The sequence below is a fragment of the Tigriopus californicus genome, chromosome 5, assembly GCF_007210705.1.
Source record: "Tigriopus californicus strain San Diego chromosome 5, Tcal_SD_v2.1, whole genome shotgun sequence".
Classification (NCBI taxonomy): Eukaryota; Metazoa; Arthropoda; class Copepoda; order Harpacticoida; family Harpacticidae; genus Tigriopus; species Tigriopus californicus.
Window position 1 is genome coordinate 8,303,455 of NC_081444.1, and position 24,762 is coordinate 8,328,216.

Sequence of the window (24,762 nt, forward strand, 5' to 3'; positions counted from 1 at the left end):
GGAACGGATGCTGGAAAGCCCCGAGGGTGCAGATGACTCAGGGACTCAGGGGGCGGAGGAGGGCAAGAGGGGAGGACGAACAGATAGGGAGGGAAGGGTGGAAGATGCAAGCCTCAACCACAAAGAAGGGAAAGAGGAGGAACAAGAGGAACAGGAGGAAGGAAGTCGAGATGTCGAGTTTAGGGGTGGTCAGACTGGCCACCAGCTCAATCGGATCGGCCACTACGCAGAATTAGGCCGTGGGCTACGAATTGGTCGGTCACTAACTCACTCGCTCAGTATATGCTCTTTATTCGCGACGGTCTCTCGGATCTCGTTTCGACCAACGGTAAGGACGGTAAGGACGAAGCGGAGGGATGGCGTTGGACGTGTTCGATGTACAGTCACACTCTTGACGACATCATCATCATCATCATCATCATCAACCACAACAACTACAACAACCAGTCTGGCTGGTGAAGAGGGGATGAAAGGCAGCTGAGCTAGTTCAATGAAGGAGCATGCAGCGCGTACTTCCTCCTTCCTGTCAGCCTAGGAATGTTTTCTTCTGGCATGTGACGCCCCCTCGCCCAATCACTAACCTAAACCTATACAGGGCGGGGCTCACACTCTGAGGAACCGGCCCGTCCAACACAAGTACCTACACAGACACTGGCCATTGCTTGGGAATTGGCCTACCTAAGCCAGGATCCAGTCAATGAGGTAGACGTCGGAATTACGGGCCCTCCCTAGCCAGTCTGTCCCTTTCGATTCCAGGTCGTGTTGGGGCGTCGGCCTTAGCCAGCCACAGCTGGGGACCCTGGATTCAGGGCATCTATAGCCACAGCTAATAGCTAGGCCCGTCCAGCTGACACTGACGGGCGGGGACCTGTCCTGTCAGGCCTAGGCACCATCGCGGAATTCTGGTCTGAAGGGGGTTTCAGGCGTTGGCCGACCCACTGGGAAAAAGCAGGTCGGAAGGCCAGGTATCCCGTGGTCAGGGATGCCATAAAAATCGTCGGGAACAAACGGTCGAGGGAATTGCCTTAGGAATGGCCCGATCAGCTGTGGATGGGGCGGGGGGGGCCGGTCTCATTGTTTCACTTTATGGCTTCACGGAATTCGAGTCGGTCGATAGCTGAGGCCGGTCCTTTGAATCGCCTTTACTTCATGCACTACTTCATGTACTAGATCACCGTTAGTAAGCGGTGACTTAGGGCGGCTATACACTAGGATAGAACACCGAGCTTGAATCTGGTTTGAGGATAAAATCAGTGAGAGCTTGACACCAGAGGCCGGTTCTTTGAATTGCTTCTAGTTCATGCACTAATTCATAGGCTAGTTCACCGTTAGTTAGCGGTGACTTAGTTCACAAACTTTTTCGCGTTCTTTGAATCCCAGCTAATTCATGTTTAATTACACGCGAATTAGCCTGGGTGAATTCTTGCTGTCTAATTTCGCCAACGAACAAGTGCATGAACTAGTCCCAACCAAATTTAGACATGATTCAAAGAACGCAAAAGTGGGGTCGTGAACTAATTCATCCACTAATTCATATGTCAAAGGAGTTAGTCGCGATTCAAAGAACGCACCTCTGGATGGAAAACCAAAATTGAATCCAGTTTGAGGATTGAAGTAGGGCTAGTGCTGGGGCAAGTCCAGTGCTTCATTGTAATCAAGTCAAACAAAAAGAATACTGATGGGGATCAAATTAATAATCACGGGAGATTGTGACCAAGGCTAACAATTTACATTTTCAATGGCCTATGACATTGTTGGTGAAATCTCAGAAACCCATTTGTCAGCCTCAAAAAGTTACCCTGATTTATCTTCCCTCAAACCAGGCTTCTTGCGTTCTTAGAATCTCAGTTAATTCATGTTTAGTTACCGACAAATTAGCCTAGGTCAATTCTTGCTGTCTAATTTAGCCAACGAACAAGTGCATTAACTAGTCCCAACCAAATTTAGACATGATTCAAAGAACGCAAAAGTGGGGTCGTGAACTAATTGATGCACTAATTCATGTGTCAAGTGAGTTATGGTCCAGTTGGATAACACAGATTTTCACACAATGTGTCAATAAAATTGCACCTCACAGCACAATTCCAGCCTCACAGTCATACAGTTTGGAATTGGAACCTGCTCCAACACCCTACAATCAGTGAGAGACTTTGTCCTTCATCAGAAGAATCACTCCAGGCAAGATGGAGTGTGACCAAACCGAGGAAATTTCAATTAGTGACAGACCAAGTTGGATCTTTTTGGGGGAGTCAAATTTATCAATCCATAGCTTAAAAACAAAATGCATTTCGATTAGGAAACCTTAAGTTCAAACTTGTTGAATTTCTTGATATTCATAAAGTCCTCCCTCCTAGCCAGCATGGGTTCCGAGCACATTTAAGAATGGTTACCCAACTGATTGAACATATTGAGCAGGTTATTGAGGGACTAGAGAGCCATGAATCAGTTGATGTAGTTTATCTCGACTTTGCCAAGGCCTTTGACAAGGTAGATCATGGTCTTTTAGTTAACAGGCTCCATAAAATTGGGATCCAAGGCCAGGTTCTCAATTGGTTAAAAAGTTTCATTTCTGGTAGGAAGCAATTGGTTAAGGTTGAGGGATCCCTTAGTGACATACATGATGTTAAGTCAAGGTGTTCCCCAGGGTTCAATCTAAGGGCTCCTCTTGTTTATAATATTCATTGCCCCGCTTCAAAAGCTTAGTATTACTGCCAGTCTCTCTTCTTATGCTGACGATACAAAGTTAGTTTCTGGTAGGAATGGCCAAGATTCCAGCAGCCTTGCAAAGGACTTAGATCAAATCTACTCTTGGGTAACTGAGAGTAATATGGCCCTGAATGGAATGAAATTCCGCTCAATGACATTTGGGTCAACTCCTTTAAATACTCCACTTGTAGATAATGGAGGTAAAGATATTGAGCAGGTCTCATCTATGAAAGATCTAGGTGTAGTCCTCCAAAATAATGGAAAGTTCGATGAGCATATCCAGCTGAAGGTGGGTAAGGCTTTTCAAATGTGTGGTTGGATATATCGCACGTTTAAGTCCAGAGATAGCATCACGATGCTAACTCTGTACAAGTCGATTGTCCAGCCACATCTTGAATACGCCTCACCCATTTGGTCTCCAATGAGTTCTGCAGGTTTGCAAAAGGTCAAACAAGTCCAAAGATGCTTCACTAGGAACATCACAGGATTGAGAGAGCTCTCATATTGGGAGAGGCTAAAAAAGTTGGGACTGTACAGTGTTCAGAGAAGGTACGAAAGGTATCTGATACTCTACGTCTTCAAAAGTATCCATGAGCTTTGTCCCAACCCAGGGTTTAGGGTCAATTCTAGTGACCGCAGAGGCTTAATGTGCGTTTTGAGAGCACCTTCAAGTCCTTGAGAATCTAGGCTAGTTCGAACAATGAAGTCCACTTCTCTTCTTTCTCGGCCTCCTTAATTGTTTAATTTGCTTGCCTCTAATATTTGTAGGGAATACGTAGGCCTTGTTGATCCGGTAGCATCTTTCAAGTCAGAATTAGACAAATTTTTAGATAGAATACCAGATCAACCCTACATTCAAGGACTAGCTCAGTCTGCCAACTCAAATTCGTTGGTAGACCAAATATCATATAAAAATTGAAAGGTAATAAATAGACAAATTATAACCTTTCATTTTAATAGTACTGGGGATTACATTCCCTGTAGCGGTTAGAAACGCCCGTGAAAACCAAACCAAAAAAAAAAATGTGGATATTAGCATCAGAATGAAGAAAATAAATCCAGCAAGAAGAATTACAGCAAGCCAAATTTGGTTGCCCTGTGAGGCAAGGAGCAAAAGCAGTGACTCCACTTAGGTATGAGCTCCATATTTTTGCGCTACTTACATTAAATAGAACCGTTCAAAAAGAGATGCAATTACTTTTCTGCATCGATCTAGCATCAAATAATTGGTCTCTTTCTATTTGAATCAATTTTGTATCAGGTTCATACCTTCTTACATGGTAATTTGTATTGAATCATTGTTTCCACCAATCCAAGGCCCAATCAACTCATTTACTTGGTACAATTCAAATCTATAAGGTGACAACAAATGCAAAATAGTGCTGTTGATTAAAACCATTACTGATAGTTCAAGTCAGTGCTGTCATTTGAAATCATTACTTTATTCTAACACAAAATCATTTTCACTAGTTCTTGCACTCCTCTAGTCTTTTCTTTTCCCCGTATTTAGAAACACAAAATGCTTCATCCAAAGCAAAAATAAGGTACCACTGATTTGTTGGTGAGGCCAATTTTTTAAACTTAACCTAACCCAACCTAACCCTAAGACAATATTAATAACCCTTGAAGTCTCTAATTAAACTTTTTAGCATTTTGCCACAAATATAAAAGTGAGCCCCGCCAACTAATTGGTGGAGAAAAACGTTTCTACAAAAATAAGCTTTGATGAAAACTACTTGGGAAGTGTAAACAGCAAGATGGTTGGTGGTCTGTGAGCTGTGAATCACTACTTTGTCGAATTTATGTGACAAAATTTGTGTTGTGTAACTAGACCATTAGACTCAATTCAGGGAACCCACCTTGATTCTGGCAAGTAGCACAGTTATCCGGCACTTCAGCCTTTTCTCGCCGTTCAATATAAACAGAGAAGATTCTTGTCGACCAAATGCCAACAGTTCATAATGAGGAATGACATGTAGGCATAGAAAACCATAACTAGAATGCTTAAGTTCAACAGGAGCTGTACCGCATGAGCATGTTTTCAGGTCAGCTGACGCTGGTAGAAATGGCACAAAATATTTCGGTAAATCTCGCTTCAGGCAAGTTGAATTATTATCATGAAACGTTTGTTATTCCTCTTTAATCTTAATTCCTTTTGAATCTTACAAATATACAGGTAGAAAGAGTGGTAGAATAATAAAAAACATGCTTTTTAGGGCATAATACACGTAACATGTCAAAAAAAGATTTGGACATTAGTAGAGCAAATCATGTACTCTATTGATTGCCCTTGTTTAGCAACGCATCTCGAAAATCTCGAAAGTGTAACAAAATGTATCCGAAATTGCAACGCAATGATGAGGCATTCGGAATTTCGTTTCAATCTCCCAACAATGTGCTTGAATGTGGGCGACATGATTGCGCCTATACGTAAACAAGGTAATTCCGACACCTCTGGAGGTCAGCCTGAACCCAGGCTTGTTCCTTGCGTTTCAATTAAGTGTTTCCACCACATGGATGAAAACTTTAACTTGAGCCCCATTTTAACCTCTTCAAAATTTCGTTCTTAAAAATGTGGTCAGGCAACTCACTCAAGCCCGTTTTATGAAGCGGGCTGGACGAGAGCAATTGCTTGACAAGGAGTCTTATTAGGGGTTTCTACTCTGAATTTGGACGAGCCGTCAACGATTCAAATTTGCACCATAGTTGTCCTAAGTAGCTTGACTACGAATGAAACATTTTTTCCACCAGCGACAGCTGAGACGAAAACATGCGATCGCAGCGCCCTTGATCGATCTATATATAAAGTTATCTATGCATGTAAGGGTTAGGTGCACAGACCATTTAATGACTAGACGTCGCATAGCGCAAGGAAAAATGCGAACGCTTGCCTTCATCAGCTGGTACATAAATTTTGGGCCAATGCGACATCTAGTCGTTATATGATCTGTGGTTAGGTGATTCCCTTTTTTCTTACCGCAAGGAGATGAAATGGTGTCACAAGGCCGGTCGGGCACTCATAAGCGGCTTGGACTAGCTTGAACCGCTACACGTTTTTTTCTTCCTTTTTTTAAGCTACCGTGGCCTTAACCATGAATTAAATTGCTTTGAATAATAAATAACCTCTTTGGCACACTTGTCATCCAAAAAAGTATTTATTATTTGCCTGAAAAAAATATGAGCATTTAGAACAATAAACATGTTAAATCAACGGAACTGATTATCAGAGTGAGTTTGGCTTTGCTGCCTGCTGCAATAGTACGAGCCAAAGAGGAGCCGACCAGTAGATTTAACGAGATAAACTTAAAAAGCAGTTATTTGTCTAATGGGTGAATAATTGATTTTTTGAATGAAACCTGTGCCAAAGAGTTTATTCTTTTTTTGATTCAAAACTATGACATTCATGATTAAGGCCATGGTCGTGCTAAAAAAGGAAAAAATACATGTAATGGCTCAAAATAGTCCAAGTTGCCTAAGAGTGCCCGAAAGGCCCTGTGACACTATTTTATCTCCCCGCGGTTGGTAAAAGTGGAATCACCTAACTTTTAAAGATCATTCCTCATTGTCTCATGATTTGCCCAGTGCTAACATACCATTTGTATATTATTGGGCGCTTGTGCACTTGAGGTTGACGCATGATTGTGACGCTTGCATTGGTTAATCCTTTCTCTCTCAGCGTTGTCTCAGATTGTGAAACCTACGAAACCGCTGATTTAAGTTACCTAATTTAAACTGGTTATGCCATGATGATGATCTGGCAACGCTAATCTGGTGTATGACCGAATTCGTTTCCGAAAGAACACAGCTCAAGCAACTGTTCTTTCTACCTAGCTGCTTGATTCAAGTGGCGGAAGGGGAATTCCTATGTCTGTTACATACTCACGGAAAGTTGAAAAATAAGTCTCTTCCAACCTCCTCCACACAAAGAACTCGCGTGAATCGTGATCAGTATATTACCTGGGGATAAACACAAAGGTTCCCTCGTTCCCTTCTCTTTCTTTCAAGGAAAGTTTACCAAGCTCACATACTATTTGCCAACAAGCAAGACTCGATGGTTTCATTACTCTGACCATATTTTGGGGATTTCCCACGACCAAAGCGCCCCCACAACTAGACCTGAAAGGCGATTCTCCACACTGCCATCTAGCGAATGATTGTCCACGATGTTTCACCTTTCCGATGTTGTGCTAAAAACATTGGCGATCTCATGCCTGGCTAGTCACTACTCTCCCTACACTCCAATGCTGGAGGCAATAGCGGGGAACGACGACAGGCCAGGATCGTCTAACAGCAGCGATCTAAGCCCTCCTGTGAGAGCCATCCAGTACATGTGGAGGCCAAGTGTACCTACCAAATGTGTTCAAACGACGACAGGCCACCGATTCTTGTTGCTTAGTACTCTTCCTCTTCAGTCCGCTTCGTCAATTCATAAAGTGAGATCGGTTTGCACTTGGGTAAGGCGCAGCCAAGTAGTAGCAGTTTAGCCATCTCATCATTATCATTGGAGAGAAGCACTGAAAAGAGTTGATCAACAATCGAAACGGTGCTCCAACAATATGATTGGAAACGAAAGACATACACTAGAATGATTGAATCTGATCACCGAATGAACGGATGACGATGCTACTTGGCCGGTGAATTAAGAATAGGTAAGCCCAAACTATAATTGGTGTGTGTAGCTATGAATTATTTTCTTGTTTTTGTTGAAGCCCTCGTAGACATGGAGTTTCTCCTATTTCTGCACGACTTGGCGACCTTTTTTATTTTACCATGTACGCACGCATATATATACAATTATACACCAATTGTCCTCACTTACGTAGAGGTCAATTGATTGAAACATGTTCTTCGATGTCGATTGTCAGTTTAAGTTTCTTAAGAAATGATTCTGGTCACCATTGATCTTTTACTGAATGTCTAGCAATAATTGTGTTGATTGTTCAGATTGATGAAGTTGGCAACTCACAGATTTGTTTATACCTTTTCATATCTCATGATATCATTAAAAGCATTTTTCACTGCATTTTCATAGAAGAAGCTAAGCTAAAAGTCTGACTTCCTCTACTCACAACTACTATACATTTTGCATGTACAATCCAGGATGAATGCCTTGAGAAGCTTCCCTTGCAATCCACCTTAACCTTGAGTGCAATCTATGTGCAGTATATCTAGGAACAAACTGTCCATAAGTGAGACCCTCGGGATATTCGAAGAGCCCAAGTACGAACCAACGGACCTCGGGGTATTGTGACAGGTTGGCGATGGTTCAATCATTGCCCAAGCTCAGCGTTACTCTTGCTAGCACACGCTGTTATTTAAAATCAATGTTTGGAGAAGAATTGATGTAGAGGGTCGTGCAGTTTGTTAGCATGACACAGGTCAGGTTCCAGGTTTGATCCCCTCTCCGAAATGTTTCAGGAAACTTTTAAACGCTAATATATACCGACAAACGTGGAAGTAATTTCAAACAGGACTTTGAACCATTGCATATCCAAATGGCGTTGAAACCCCGGCTTCTTTGGCCGAGCGAGTCTCAGTCCTCCAACCCTAATACCACAATTCCAATTCAGTTGTCAAACAATCGCAAACATTGAAATTACAGATTGTAAAAAAGGGCTATGAAGTTTCTTGAAAATTAGTACTAAATCGGATTCTTCAACTTTCACCAAGCAATACCGCCGTAGAAAGCAAATTAGCCAAATATGGTATTTACAATTTTTATTTCATTTTGATACTTTGATCATCGAACCCTGTTTATCATTTCATTTCAAGTTGACTTTGTCACAAAATGAGCTAAGAATTATCCCAAAGCGTTAAGAAAAACAATAATGATCATTTCAACGTTGCTTTACTCTTCATTAGTACTCGTTCCTAGAGTATTCGAATTATTAGTCATGCAAAATGTGCTCATTCGAATTTTATGTAGTGTTTGCCACATAACTTTTACGATGTCCCCTGAGTTCCCGAAGCATAGGTGTGGGCCCAAATTTGGCCAAGTTCATCTATTTAACAAGATCTTGTGGTCGCATCAAGTGCTTATTTGGAATAAGATGAGCGGTTTAGGAGATACGAAATTTTGGCTTCCGTTCGCAGTCATCATCTCTAGAAGTCCGTGGCCTTATTGATCCGGTAGCATCTTTCAAGTCAGACTTGGACAACTTTTTAGATAGCATTCCAGATCAACCCTACATTCAAGGACTAGCTCGGTCTGCCAACTCAAATTCATTGGTAGACCTAATATCATATAAGGATTGAAAGGTAATAAATCGACGAATTAGAACCTTTCATTTTAATAGTAATGAGGATTGCAATCCCTGTAGCTGTTAGAAAAGCCCGTGAAAAACCAAACCAAACCAATCACATGGAAACTTGAAGTCTATGCTATGCTCTCCACTTTATACCACCATTCAGTACTGGTTTTTATACTTAGAACATAAGAGAAACATACTCAAACATTAGCCTAAAAAGTGCGTCGTGCTAACCTTGAGATTTTTTTATTTTGGAACTTCCAGTACTATTCATGTTCTTCATGGTTGGTTGTTTTGTCGGCGATGTTCTTTCAGGAAGAAGTGTGGGGAACTTGAGACTCGCGTAAATCTCTTTCACTTAGGCATCCGATACAAACATCATCAAGAAATTCTAGCATTGGTATAAAAACATTGACTGACAGAAGCGTAGTAAAGCTATGCATAGTAGTAAATGCAATGAGATGGTTCTCACGCCTTTTGTCATTCTGACATGGCCTCTACATTCATGGTTTTTTCGTTTTCATTCGTTTTTTTGCTTGCTTGGTCAATGCATTGATTGTCGCATGGTGGGAATAGACAATTAGACCTCCGTCCTTCTTTTGTCGGGTTTGGCTCATTTGATAGTTGCAGTTGGATAATTGATCAGGTTCTCCTTGTTATTCCTTACACAATTGGGCATTCATCAAGTCAGATGAGATTCACTGTGATTCAGTTGATAGACTGAACGAATAATAATGGACCGAAAGGATCTCTAATCATCGATACTAAGAGCCTTCGGGCCATTTTTTTTCAATATGTTTGGAATTTCGAATGAAAAGTACTCTGGACTTTGTTGACCCACATACTTGAGTCTCTCAAAGAACATGATCATCATTATCAAATGATGGCATGCTGAATTTGAAACGCATCAAAATTTTCAATTTGAATATCTGGTCCACAATTGATAAAAGCCTCATCTAAAAATCACTCCAGCATGTGATGAAAATTGCGGTTCCGGGACAACTCGACCCAGGGCAACTCGACCCAAGACAACTCGACCCAGTGGACAACTTAACCCAGTACAAAAATTAAGCCCAATATGTTGGCTTACATATAGTTCATACTTATGGAGCAAAATTGAAACTGTGATGTAAACATGTCAAAATTTGAAAGGTTTTTGACAATTCATCATTTTACCTTTAAAAGCAAGTTGCGTTTAAATCAATCATGGTGTGGAAATCAAGTTTGATAATGTTTTAATCAGACATGATCTTTTATTTAATGCCTTACTGATGCTAACATATTTTCATGCAAATCAAATGTTGACTCACCAAGCTTTAGTTTTATTCCATAATCATGTTCTTTTTGGTCAAAATGTTGTGTTTAGTTATTGTACTGGGTCGTGTTGTCCTGGGTCGAATTGTCCGGTCACCGAAAATTTCCATTGACGAAAACTTCTTTAAACATTTGAATTTCTATCTTTAGGGTTTGGAAGAGCATGCCTACGAGTAAACTTATCGACTTCCGCTTTTCGACTAGTTTGTTATAGTTCTTGCAAATGTATGAAATATTGCCAAAGGCATTTGAACGAGTAAGGTGATGCCAAGGCACTCACTTACCTTGTATTCAGCAATCAGTGCCTTCCCAATATACGACTCGATGAAGCAATCAAATTGCTACCAAGTCTTGTGGTCAGCTCGTTAAAGTAGAGTATTTTATGTAAGGAAGGGATCATTAAAGTTTGGGAGCTCAAAGAACCATTTTGTGGTTTTTGTTCCACCTCTTGGAAAGTGGATAGAAAGAAAGAAAAGCTTGGTTGAGATTGGCTCATGGGGGTCACTAGAGTGAAGAGTCTTGAACCTTTGGCAAAATGTGCGGAGGTTCCATAGGCTTAATTCGAGTGTTGGCTACATGTGAGAAATGGTCGTTGGTTCTCCGGCCTTCTTTCCTCCTCAAGGATCAATCTCCACATTCAAGGAGGGTGGGGCCAGGTGGTTTGCCAGATTTCTCAAGATGCTTCCAGGTTTCAAAAATCGTTGGCGCAGTCGTTTCTCTTTGGTAGAGTCTTCGTACCCAATGCACCCAGTCAGTCAGAACTAGCGGCAATCTCACAATGTGTGAGTGGGAATGACATTTCAATAATTTGCTTTCTGTTCTGCCTTCCACTTTTTCTCAAAAGATTAATCAACTTGGTGTTCAACAAGCGTCGCTACTTGCTGAAACTCTGCTACTGAAAACGGAAAGAAATCCTCGATCACAATGAGTTCACAGAGGGTTCCCTTAGACAGTTCAAGAATGTGTTTTCAAAAAGCCCTTGAAAGCGTGGTTCAAGCATGTTTCATGTTTCCCGCAGAATGCTAATTCGCCATCTAACATGAAGTTTATCTTGAAATTCCCTGATTTTTTAACGAAGACTTGGCTTACGACGGATGAGGAAATGTTGCTGCACACAATAAGAAATTTTCAAGATTTTGAGCTATCCAAACAAAGTTCTTCCCACAAATATTGTGGAAATGACTCCAAATTCACTCCATATATTGTTTACCTTCACTAGACATCTTATTGGACTAAGACAGTGATGTCAGTTAATTACATTTCCAGGCACTTCCCTCAAGTCTTGCTTTGTTGTGTCCAGGATTTCTTTGGGGTAATCTATTAATGTAGGACATGCGTCTAATCCCCCAGATTGGACCTTATTCACGAAACTAATTTCCCTAATAGTCTGGCATGAGAACATCTCGAGAGAAGTAGTGAGCATTTTGATAACGTTGGTCAAGTTTTATTATGTTCGGTGCATTTCCGTTTATCGGTAAGAAAACTCCATTACTTATTGTGTATAGCTCGGTGTTTGAAATGTTACATCAAGCTTCAACCGAAATGACTAAACTCATCTGTGCACTTTTCCAGCAATTAATATCTTAAGAGACAACTTATATCTTCTTACATCATGCAATTGTAGTTCAGAATAAACATAAACTGTCCGATAATTTGAGTTTAAACATATTTTGAGGCTAGAATTTCTTAAAAGTGAACCTCTTAAACTCACATACCTCAGTAAGTGCTCATCAAATCATCTCTCAATTTTGATACAATGAGTGATTCAATGGTATAAAATAAGTAAACCGTATATCAAGTAATCAACATCATTTTACGCCAATTTCGTTGCTCTTTGTTTCCCTGATTTGTATCAGTTCAGAGAATGCACTTGTTTCATTCTGAACAAGCATGTTTGGAGGTCCTTCATTGACACAAAACTAGAATCGATGAGGTAGGCACTAGACGCATTTAGTGACACCCCCCCTCCCCGAAAAAAGTTTTCGTTTAAGGCTTTACGGGTTTCCTCATAAAAAGTGTCGCATTTTGAGAGAGTAATAGTTTTCTGCACAATGCCTCAAACTAGGCGCAAAGTTTGAGCCCTCGTTCCGGCTTTTTTGCCGCTCCTCGTGCTCGGTCGATTTTCATCTAATCCAATTGGGCGTTGCCTGAGATTCATTTAGTACATAATCACTTGGCTGCCTATTCATTTCGAGTCAAGCTCAATATCTTTGCCCCGTCCGCACTGCCTCAGATGCCAGTCCTAGTGGCTCATCTCCTCTGTTTAAACAAAGCCGAAATTGAGTGTTTTTGGAACAATGGCAGAGAGCCTTTGTCGGAGCCTTTGCCTGCGGGGAGGTTGTTTGGAAGAATGAGACAGACTTGAAGAGCTTTGGCCTGTTGGAGAGTTCCCACTTCCCTTACTTCACAGAAGCGGTAGTAATAGGTACTATTATATTCGTCGTCGTTTCGTCTTCCTCATCTTCAGTAGACTCGTCATCACTCATCAAGAGCAACCAAGCACGGAAACGGTCATTTCGAAATCAAGTCGCTTCTTAGTATGTGTGCTCACTTCCCTTTGCTTTTCTGAGCCATCTCCCAGTTACAGGGTACACCTACTCCATACGTACGTACAGTATACATATACTTGAGAGCTGTGCCCAGTCAAGGAGCATAACAAATAAGTGAGGGCGGGCATATCCTCCTCGACTTGATTTGATGATAACAGAGATGGTGAGAGGGACACCTAATGGGAGCCTGACAACTTGACTTTGATCAGAAGAGCACTCGAGAGGGATGATTATGTCTTGAGTAAATAAAACCAATATGCCGAACTCGCCTTACTTACTCAGACTCTGAGTGTACTCGAGCGGTTAGACACGACCAGTTTCAAGAAAAAATGATGTCCATCGCAGTAATGTGTAGTACTTGGATGAATTACGTAGTATATTAGTGCCTCTGAACTCGGGTGGAACCTGGCATCTAAGGAACTTTATTTTATGAACACTCAAGTTTCCTTGTAATTTGGTTCCCTCGAGGTACCAAACCGAGAAGGCACTTTCCTCTCCAAATAAGCGTCAATTCAACCAACGTTAAGATCGTTCTTCATGCAGTAGTTTCCTTGCATCCACGTACTCCACTCACTCACTCACTCACTCACTCACTCGCTTGCACTTCGGGTCCAACTTTCTTATTAAGAAGATCGTGGAAATGATAAGCCTCGAAGCAATATCTTCCACGTTCCAATCACCGGTGGGTTAGCTGGGGAAGCCTTGTCATTAGAATTCGTCAATCATACTGTAAATGAGGAGGAAAGAGCGAGCGAAAGAGGTAGAAGTACGTAGACCAACTAACTACCTTTCGCGCGTAATGAGTTGTCCAAGGTCAAGCTTGGAACATACGCGCCCATTGAATATGTATTTGGATTCCTCATCGATTGAGTACACTTAGAGTAAACTTTAGTTGCCGATAGAAAGGTGACAACGAGCGAATCACAATCTCAATGATTTATCACCAACCAATTCATAATGTTTCTTGGTTCGAATCGCTTCTGTAAAAGAAGAGAAATTATAGATTTTAAGGTCCGTTTTTTAGCGAGACCCCATTCTATTTACTGCTAATGTCAACTAGGACAATGCAACCTCGTCCTCGAAGTACCTCATTGGAAAGCAGCACGGAATAAGCACATGATACTCAATCTACCCACATTCGTCAGCGAGCACACGGACATTGTAACATTGGCAAATTTCTCAAGGGACGTCGTGTTCTTTGGTGTCTACGTATTTGCTGTAACTGTGTACCTTCGAAACAAATCGGGATGGTACCTGAGGAGGCAGGTCACACATGAAACACTGATTAGTAGATTTTTTTTCTTACAGGACACAGAGATTGAACGAATCGATTTACGCCTTAACACTATTACAGAACTTAATTTCGCATTTATTCATTTCGTTGCAAGCAATCATCGTGATTGATTTAACCCTTTCCGTTGAATGATGGGCTCCAGAGGAAGCGGTCGGCTGTTTCAGCTTTGGAGTGCCCATTCATACTTTCTACCGGTTCAAACTGATCCATCTTTATCAGTGTTTTGTCAGTTGGCCTCAGGGAATCAAAGACCTGATCACCGACGTTGTCACTCTTGGTTGCTCCGCCTCCATCCGTTTTCTCTCCCTTTGCCAGCATTGCAATAGTGGTGCTGGTGAAGGGACGCTTTCCCACATTTCCACGCGTTCGTTGGTCCATGCTTGGAACGGAGCGAAGTTGGAAGTGCGTTTTCACGGAAGTGCGAGTTCTCTATCAGAGACGAGGCCAAAGCTCGGTAGTTCAACCGATGGTTGGTGGATGGGATACCTATTTTGGACTTTTTTACTTACTTATAGCGGCTTTTGGATTTGGGACAAGTTGGGACTGATGATCCTATCCCATGAGTAAACCCGCTTAAGAGTGATACGCTCTCTGCCACATCTTGATTGGCTCAAACAAACTTCACCTCTCTTTCAGGAATTGTGTCGTCATCTCAATCGCATTCATTCTGTGAGGAGAGCATGACCATGATGGTTTGAGGATGTTCAAAGACAGCCGCGTTTCGAGTCAACAATAAGTGTTAGTTAGACTCTCCAACGGTTCAATCCATTCATACTAGGACCAGTCAGATCAGTGATAAACAATGGTGTTGGTGTCCTCCTATTTGTCTCGATTGTGGCGAAGAAAAACTGCAATTTTGGGTAAGCCTCCGCACACCTTTGCTCCTGGAATTAAAAATGTTTATAATTTCGTCTCCGACTCGTTTTCAGGCGCTTTGGCAGGAGCGACAATTTTGATCATTTGCTTGCAAGTCCGGGGACAGAAGAAGACGGAAAACTTGGACCATCGAGATGTTCATTATAATAACAAAATACTCCTAGCGGCCCGAAAAAATGAGCCAGACCTCTCATCACCAGAATCTAAACGAGGCGTTCGATTTATTCCTGGTGTGCCTGGACATGATCAGCCGCAAATCAAGATTCCCGTCGAACATAGGTCAATTCAAGACGACGAATTGGCCTATTTGCAGAAGCGGAATAAACAACTCTTTGAGTCGGAGGCCAAGGCCGCAAAAGCAAAAATGAATCAGGTGCGCGTCAAAACCAAATTAGACCCCAAGATGCAAGGACTTCAACCATTCCAGGAGGACAACGTCGAATATGGACAAAGTGTTGGCCAAGTTCCTATTTATCGTGAACAATTTGAAAGAGGTGGACACGGTCAAATGATTTCGAAAGAAGAGATCAAACTCAAGGAAGCATATATTCCTCGGCAACGTCTCATTCATTTTGATTTGAAAGGAGCTCCACCAAAAATGGATTACCTCATCAAGGTGCTAGAATTGGCCAGAAAGCTCGGAGCAACAGGTGTGCTTATCGAGTATGAAGACATGTTTCCCTTCGAAGGCCGACTTGAGGCCGTTCGAGCCAAAAACCATTACACCCGAGGCCAGATACAGGACCTCGTTGACGCGTGTGAGCGACTGGGTTTGGAGCTTATTCCCTTAATTCAGACATTTGGTAAGTCCCCTGCACATTTCTGGATGGATGTTAGAAATATAGATTTGGAGACAAAACGTACCATTGTACGATCACTCTTTCAAATAGCGAAATGCTCTTTTAAGATGTTTATTCCTATCCACCTAAAGCAAGGCAAACAATCGAATTTATTTCCAGGTCATTTGGAGTTCATTCTCAAATTGGAGCAGTTTGCCCACCTCCGAGATTCCGCTGAAATGCCAGAATCCATCTGTCCTTGTCATCACGAGACCATGTTCTTAATCAAAGAGAGCATCGATCAGGTCATGAACCTGCACAAAAAGCATATCAATTACGTCCACATCGGGTGTGACGAGGTCTACCATCTAGGTGAGTGCGAGCCCTGTCAATCGGGCAGTCGCAACTCAATCTTCGTGAATCATGTCAGTGCTGTGGCCAAGTATGTGCGGGATATCCACCACAAGCGAGTCATCATTTGGGACGATATGCTCAGGAATTTCATGCCCATTGAAATGGAACCTCTGGGAGGGCTGGTCGAACCCATGGTCTGGGTATATGCCGAGGACGTGTATCGGTTCATGCCCACTTATAATTGGGATCGCTTCGCTGAAATCTTCCCCACAGCATGGACGGCTAGTGCATTTAAAGGCGCTCATGGTCCCACCCTGATGATGCCGCCGATTCAGAAACATTTAGAAAATACCTTGAACTGGTTAGATGTGATGCAGAGCGAGGAATCCAAATTTAAAGGCGGCTTTCAAGGAATCGTCTTGACTGGTTGGCAACGTTATGATCATTTTGCCATTCTGGCCGAATTATTACCCGTGGGTCTGCCCTCTTTGGCTGTGGATCTGCTCACCGTGAAGAACGGCTTCTTTAATGCTACCGTCCAATCCCAATTAACCAAGTCAATGGAATGCGTGGGAACTCCTCGAGATTTAGATGAGCCTCTGGATCTAACCTCGGATCCGTATTTGTCCGACAAAATGTCTTGGTGCTATTTTCCGGGCGCGTCCGTCTTCAAATTAGCCTACACTGTGGAAAATACGAGGAAAGAAGTGGAAGAATTTCTGAAAAAAGTCCGTGAAGATCAGGGCTGGATGCGGGCATACAGCATTCGCCGCAACTATACTTCACCGTTTCGTGTGAATGAAGTCATGCAGGAGTGGTCCATGAACTACGATTCTGTTGTGAGTTTGATGCGATCCGCCAAGCAGACGTTGAGCGAACTCTTCGATATCTACACTGTGGCTGAATGGGTGGAACAACGTATCTACCCCATGTACCAGGAACTAAAACTGGTCAAGGATCAGGCGGAATCGTTGAAATTTCGACGGGTTTGGCAACCACGCCCGTTGGAACCATTAAAAGAGCTCGAGGAGTTTGGGATTGGTCTTGAAGTTTCGAACAAGGCTAGGGATGCGACCAATTCTCTCCATAATGTAGATGATACTATACCAAATGATAATAGTGATAAACTTGAAGCACCCCAGGGAAATGCGATCAAAAAGAGGCTAGTTCAAGCACCGGATTACTACAGGCGTCCTCGACGGTGATACGCTTTTGTCATTCAATTCTCATAATTCCTATTGAAAGCATAATAGCTTAGTTCCATTATTAACTAACATAACAATCTTTCATGTGATAAGTCCCATTCTAAAGGGGAGCAATTACTCTAACAACTCAATACTCAAATGTTTACACTATCGTCTCCCATGTGCAAGTAAAAACGAGTATTACTAACCCACTACCAATTCCAACGAAACCCATCCTCCGAGGTCTATTTCACATTTCCTATGACATTCATACGGAAAATGCGATACAATAAAGCTTGTTATGCTCCCTCAAAAAGGGCTCAACTATCGTCTGGAAACATTTCTTATTTCAGCATTCATCCATTGCACAATTTGAAGTCGTGTGCAAATCACAGATTTTGGTTATTTAAATCATCTTTCTCATTGATCTTGGGGCAGTCCTGTTGTATGAGTGTGATAGAAATCATCTCAATGGCCAGGATTATGACATGACCTGTTCATCCGCTTGAAACCCATGGAGTCGTCGATAAAGAAGCGCGGATATGGCAACCACCAAAAAAATGATCAGATAGTCATACAAGGAGTTGAGGCCTGGTACCTCCTGTTGGCGATTTCTCGCTGCCCCTCGAGGTTGCTGCCCAAGGGGATCTATACCAGCAGGAGGAATATTGGGTTGATGGGCTCGATTCGAATTGGAAGAAGCAATTTTCAAATCCAAGCCAGTTAAGCCTTTCGTTCTCGCCAATAATTTTTGACGGAATCTTTCTTGAGCCGCTTTCGACGCTTTTTTGCGCTCTACAATCTCCCGGGAAAGACCAGAATTGGCTGTGCCGTTGGCCTCTGATTCGCTCTGATCTTTTGATTTTGGAGCAGTCTCGTCTGTAGGACTCTGGAATTGAAAAAAAAAATTATGAGAGCTTGGACAGAATTTGTCAATGCACATATACAATGAAAACGACCCAAAAGATTAGACAAAATGAAGGTATTGCTGGGTTACATTAAAGATGCTTTATAAAGCATCTATAGGTTATACCACGAACTTCAACAACTGTGGACTGCGAACGGAAGCATAAATTTCTTATCTCCTAAACCGTTTACTTTATTCCAAATAAGCACTTCATACGACCACACGATCTTGTCTGGGCCAAGTTAGAGCCCAAAACTATGCTTAGGCATAGACCACTGAAAATTTTCATTGGTTGATGGCTTATGGAACTTAGGAGGTAAGTCCAAAGTTATGTAGTAAACACTCTCGGTCAGCTACATATGGTTTTGACAATATAACTTTGAAACGAACCACTTTACAGGTAAATGACTTAGCTTCAATTCAAGAGATCTACGTTTCTTATTTTATTACTCTAATCCGAAAAGTGGCTCAGAGTTGCTATGACCAAGAGCAGGCCGATTTGGTGGAAAGCTCGTTCACAGTCCATATTTCTAGTAGTTCGTGGTTACACATATGACCAATCTAAAATGGAAACAAGCTAAAAACTCCTTACGGAAATGCTCATAGTTTTAGCGATCTCTTTGGCTTCCAATTGAGTGGCGGCATTCTGGCGACGTTCCTCCTCTTGATCTTCTTGCGTTTCGCCAGAAACACGTAAAAGGAGTGAAGGGTTTCCACATTGATCGCACGTGAATTGGACGGATGAGAGGGCAAGTTTACGCCGCTCTTCGGGTGAATAATTCAATGAGCCGATTGTGCCCTCACCCGGGGTTGGCATGAATCCGATGATGGCTAAGAGAGCCGTCCGAATGGACCAACTTGGCTGCCAAGACTCAGGATGATGCCCCGAAATAGATAAGCAAATCTTTTTGCCGACCTCGAATCGACCATTGGGCTAAAGGGATAAAATATAAATGTATTTGCACTTATGTTCAGGCCTCGTTTTAAAAACCCAAAGAGAGGGTCACCTGACAGTGCTTTGTTAACAGAAATCTCATCTCCCAAGCCATATGCAGTAAGTGCAGTTTGAATCAAGAGATCAACTGACCCTTCCATCTGTCTATTCCGTACCTACGTGGCCGTTATCAACTCATTGGAGGCCAAGGAAAAGAGACCTTGGAACCAAATAATAGAACAACTCAAGAACTCGGGAATGAGTTTGTCCAATAAATTGTTTTGAAATGTGGAATCAAATTCGAATTCAAAGTTTTGGAACCAGCTCTTAACCCACCGAAAAATTGCTTCCCCTGATTGCTTGAAAAACACACCTAGCATGTCTGAATACTTCGTATTTGTCAACATGCAGCCTGGGCTTTCCGTGCAGAATGGTTACTTACAGTGAGGACGATGATGTTCGGAGGCTTCATAGGATAATCTGTGGGAAGAATGATTCTACCATGATAGATTCCGCCCTGATAATCCGTGTCGGAAGGACCACGAACTGTGAAGTGCCACTCGAAAAGATTGTCCTCCAAAGGCTGAGCGAAATAATCCTTTGTGGCTGTGGACATCTCTTGGGCTTCACGCATCAACCGTTTAACGGCTAAAATGAACATCAATTTCCTGTTACAACTTTACATCTTAAAATTCAGCGATCGGAATTGGCAGAGGACAAATTAACAAACACCTTATCGGAAAGTCGATCACATTATTAGTGTTAATACAAATGGGATTAGTTTGTGCACATTTCGTGATTATTTAAGTAAACTGACCTAATGGTGACGAATTCGTTCATTGAGTATCATTGCTGGATTAAGAGATCCGTTACACGAGTTTATTATTATTTATGAAGTGCATTGATAACAGAGCAAGATATTGAAAATGCTGAATATCGTATGACGAGAATAATTGGTTCATTAATCACGGTGTGGCAAATAGTTTTAAATAACAGCAATAAAAGGAAAATACCGATTCATTTCATCATTTCTCGAAATCGTTCGAGCTGTTGGATGCTTGTAGAGATGCGGCCAAAAGCATTAAAAAGAGAAACAATCTCATTCCGGGACAACTTAAAATCGGTGACGGCATCCATTCCAAGGGCTGATGTCCCAGCGCCACTCACAGGAGGGGGCTTCATCTCTTGCAAATCGCGTTTCACAGCTTCCCAATCACGATTTTTCAGCTTTCCGGAATGATCTTCAAAGAAAAGANGCTGATGTCCCAGCTCCACTCACAGGAGGGGGCTTCATCTCTTGCAAATCGCGTTTCACAGCTTCCCAATCACGATTTTTCAGCTTTCCGGAATGATCTTCAAAGAAAAGAATTTTGAGTGCGGTACCCAGGCCAGTTACTTGCAGCTTGCCCCACAACCGGCACTTATCACAACCCACGCAGTCCATGACTCGGCTGATATTGCGGAAATGAGTCTGAAACTCGCGTTTCAAGTCTTTCGAGACCACTCCTTGACTGAACAATTTGGTCTCATCAAAGTGATCAGGGAATGATCTCAAAAGGTTGAGCAGTTCCTTTACCGCAATCTGGGTCTCCTTGTCTTCCTCGTCTTTGCCGGTAAAAAAGCTCTGCTGTTCAAGATATGGAGCCACTTTTGTCAACGCTCGTAACTCTAGTAGATAGACAAAATAAAGGTTTCGAAGCCAGTAGGGGCCTTGGTTATTGGTCAGCTCTGGATCAAAGCGACGTTGAAATTCGTCTAGATTCGGCCCCCATTGGTCTTTAGGGGTAATGAAAGGTGAATCAGAGGTCTTCATGAGGTAGTTGGCACACAGATGGATACTAATACTCGAATGAAGGCCTGATATGGCACGGTAAAAAGCTCGCTTCTCGAGGCACAAATCTGAAAGTGTATGCTGCCGGAATGCCGCACTAAAAGTCCCTACCCCACTTAAGGGCAACGAATCGGGCCTGAAGCAATTTTCTTCATAGATGGTTTTCCAGATTCGGTGGGCATCTTTACCGCTATAGCCCGTGAATCGTTCCGGGTTCAGAGCCAGATCAACATACACGCACTCCTGACACCTGTCCTCGTCCACATCGCAAAAAGGCGACTGGGAATCGTGATGTGCTTGCCATTTGCGGAGATTATCTCGTGTAGCTTGGCTGATGGTCCCGTCAACTTTATCACTCACGATGGCAGGCTCACCTGTCGCATCCGACCCCAAGCACCCATCTTCGATGGCTGCAGGCTCATTCGCTTCCGCTGAATACTTATCATGCGGTATCACTGACGGGTGTTCACCCTTTAAACCGGGCGGAATTTCATCGGGTTGACAAGACTTGACAACACAATTGGACGAGGCACATTTGCCTTCCGATATATTCCAGAACGGGCAGGGTTTGTTGTTCCGATACTGGAAGTATCGAAAATAGGGCTTTTGTAGGAGACTCTGAAGACGAGGAAAGATCTTCTTATTGTTGAAGTGGTCAACTGTGTCCACATCACATTGACAATCGTCTATTTGACCGTGCAATTGGCAAAAGCATTCCCCGTTTTGACCGGAGCTCAAAGGCGATGACATCTTTGCCGGTTCAAACTTGCCAAAGGGGCTCTCTTTGCCTTGTATTAAGGGGAGTAGGCCAATCAGGGCGAGCATCAGGCCTAACCGGACCCATGGTCTAAACGGGAAACCCCACATAATGAAGATGACCCTTTTGTTCAGCGGGTAGGACAGATGAGTCAAGGGCACTGTCAACGGAGGGATGGATGATCGTTCACCCAAGACGGTTGAGGGACAATCCTATGAAGGGAAATGGGCGATAATTGGCGACGGGTGGAGACGTATTTTCAATTTGATCCCACAAGGGTACGGCCGACATATGTAAGTAGAAGAAAAGTCGTGGCGTGAGGTCGGATTCTTTTCAGTCTTGGGGATTTTCAGTTGGGTGATGATTGAAGCCAAATCGCGCTAACATCGGTCAAACGAAGAAGGGGAAGGGGTATGAATTCAAGACTCAGAATTACTGCACAACACTGGACTCAAGTTTACTCTTCGCCGTTAATGTCAAACTTAGCAGCCTGACACTGTATTTCGGAGTAAACCCTGAGCTGATGAATATTGAACCGAAGCATGCCTTTCAGGGGTGCAGCTTCGGGTGGTTGATTAATTCGAAAAGGTAAATTCTAGTTCCTATGAATCAACACAACTTGACCATCGTTCTATCTTATCTGTCACTGAATGTCGCATTTCAGCAGCCAACTAGTCATCCTTGTATTGATTCGTGTAAGTACACGTGTCTCTGGGTCCAACAGCCATCGATTGAGTGACACGAACAAAAACAGTTCAGGTTAACATGACGTTGCACACGTAGCATTGGGTTGAAAGCCCGCCAGACATGTCGTCATCCTCATCTTTCCTCTGGCCTCTTTCTTCTACCCTTTCTCTCATTTCTGGCCATGACTAGACTTCATCAATACGGTACCAACCAATTCAAAAACAATCACACTAAGTCCACAATCCCCTTTGCAAGGATCTCTTTTCCCCTTTCAATGACTAGCCTAACAAAGCGGACTAAACGGAGCAGGTAGAGCTAGCTTCCCATTCATCCATGAAAGAAGCAATCACGCAAGGGAAACAGGCGTCACACCTACATCTGAATGAACCCGCCCCAAGGAGCCAATCCTACTAACCACAATGGATCTAGGATGGAGCCTTAGATGAAAATTAATCGTGATTACCCGGTGATCGTTGATTATATTGGGTTTCCATAACGGATCGTGATGGACCAGGTCAGTGTTGGAACAGCAGCCGGAGGCCGCTCGCCGATGACGAGAAGGAAGAAGGGCAGAGGGTGGATTACCCGTACGTGTCACAAGGAAACAGGAACAATCGAGAAACCAAAGGCCACAAAATTAGCTGGGGAAGATTGAAGGCAGGCACAAAATCGAGTACCACTTCAGACGCGAGTCAAGTCAGCAGAACGTAGGATGAGATGGAAGAGTTTGATGGAGCGACTCGCTCGAAACCTTGAATCTGGTTTCGGACAGGCCAGCTCACTCTTGCAAACGTAAAGTTCGGCCCTGCAAGTGGAGGTAGCGACGTTTGCTTTGGATGACGTAGATTTAGCACATACCGTGGAACTAGCCAGAGAAAGTGGCAGGGCAGGCAAGAGTTCCCGGCCGTGTGTGAGCAACACGCCATATGATGGCAAGCTAGACGTTGCGTAGGACGAGAACAGGCGAACACTTGCCCTCATCAGCTGACACGTAAGTTTTGGTGTTTAGTGATTAAGGCCCCATCATTGATCAGCGTGGCCGAACTTTTTAAGTGAGATTGCCGATTGGCTACCACTGATGTGATCAATTTGCCTGAGCGAGTAGATTGTCCTTTTCATTGGATTTACCATCATCAGTTCCCATTAGTATTACACAAATAAAGTGTTTAAATTATTCACTACATTTGTACTAAGAATATGTCTTTTTCTTTGTACAAACGTACTTGTATCTCATCTCTAAAACTCTTTAACCAGCAAAACTACGCCTGATTCTATATCTACCCAAAATATCTGATGAAAGTTTCCACGTAAAATAAATTACAAGAAATAGGCAACTAACTACAACGAAGGGAGTGAAGAATAATTTGAGTTAAGTAAATCAACATTCACGCTCATCAATCCTACCAGCACATTTCTAAAAATCCTTGGACAAATTATAAATCAGTTGGAATTCGATCCCATAAGTTCCCTCAGCCTTACTTCCTTTTTTGCCAATATATGTCAACCTTAAGATATTGCAACCAACTCATTACATGTGTTATACATGATATAGATGAACATTTTATGAACAAGATGAACGTCAAATGACAGTCCTTTACCATGTAGTGACCTCTAAAAGTTTATTTCTTGCTCACCTAGCTTAGGCATAGTGCACTATTCAACAAACTGAAAAGCTCAATTGCAAATCAGTGCCGCACTGCCTGATCGTTTTTTTGTTTTTTTTCGGGTCAGAAAGTGCTAGTTCATTAGAATTGATCTAAAAAACATCAAACAAGAATCTAAACTTCGCAGTGCTGCTAGTTCATTAGAATTGATCTAAAAAACATCAAACAAGAATCTAAACTTCGCAGTGCTGGCTTGAAAATTTGCGTCACAGGCAAATTAATCTCATCAGTACTGAAAACCGTGAGAAAACAATCTAGGAAAACTCCCCATTTGCCGCGGTTGTTAACAATCGTCACATGGTCCTTCTGAACTATTTTAGGGTCGACAACAGCTGACACAAAGTCTGATTTCTCTGCACTGAGGTCGGACCAATGCGAGATCTAGTCATGATGATCTGTGGTGTGAGCCCTACAGCCGAAACTTCGATACCTCCGGCCGAGCTGAAAATGTGAGAGGATGGACATGGAATCCATCCCATTCAGGCTAAATTGGCCCCGAGGCTGCAATAGCAATAACCTATCTGTCAGAGACACAGCGTAGAGATCCCGCAAAAGCATGAATTTTACTCTAGAATTTGTCAAAACATGGAATGAACGACAGGTGCTCAGAGAAAACTGAATGTCCACGCATGCACGGCCTTTTTTAACGTCAATCGTTGGAGACATAGATTCAATCTT

At 42.6% G+C, this 24,762-nt stretch overlaps 2 protein-coding genes and 1 long non-coding RNA gene across 4 annotated transcripts; 2 read left to right on the forward strand and 1 right to left on the reverse strand.

The window, feature by feature from the left end:
- Positions 1 to 6,790: 6,790 nt before the first annotated feature.
- On the forward strand, positions 6,791 to 17,628 carry LOC131879974 (hexosaminidase D-like). Of its 2 annotated transcripts, none has more exons than XM_059226461.1 (4): positions 6,791 to 7,355; positions 14,748 to 14,971; positions 15,041 to 15,790; positions 15,947 to 17,628. In XM_059226461.1, exons 2-4 carry the CDS (start codon positions 14,914 to 14,916, stop codon positions 17,323 to 17,325), a joined length of 2,187 nt encoding a protein of 728 aa, XP_059082444.1. In that variant the 5' UTR covers positions 6,791 to 7,355; positions 14,748 to 14,913; the 3' UTR covers positions 17,326 to 17,628. The 2 variants fall into 2 exon arrangements, with proteins under 2 accessions (XP_059082444.1, XP_059082445.1); XM_059226462.1 differs by lacking the exon at positions 6,791 to 7,355 and adding an exon at positions 7,869 to 7,948.
- A 1-nt stretch (position 17,629) lies between these two features.
- Positions 17,630 to 23,224, reverse strand: LOC131879975 (ubiquitin-conjugating enzyme E2 J1-like). The gene is made up of 4 exons (XM_059226463.1): positions 22,884 to 23,224; positions 19,588 to 19,793; positions 18,804 to 19,145; positions 17,630 to 18,193 (listed from the first exon to the last, which is right to left on the reverse strand). The coding sequence occupies exons 1-4, from the start codon at positions 22,912 to 22,914 to the stop codon at positions 17,786 to 17,788; spliced, it is 987 nt and encodes a 328-aa protein (XP_059082446.1). The 5' UTR covers positions 22,915 to 23,224; the 3' UTR covers positions 17,630 to 17,785.
- LOC131879976 (uncharacterized) lies at positions 18,419 to 19,972 on the forward strand. Its single transcript, XR_009373216.1, has 2 exons — positions 18,419 to 18,527; positions 19,557 to 19,972. It is a non-coding gene; the product is annotated as an uncharacterized LOC131879976 (long non-coding RNA).
- Positions 23,225 to 24,762: the final 1,538 nt, after the last annotated feature.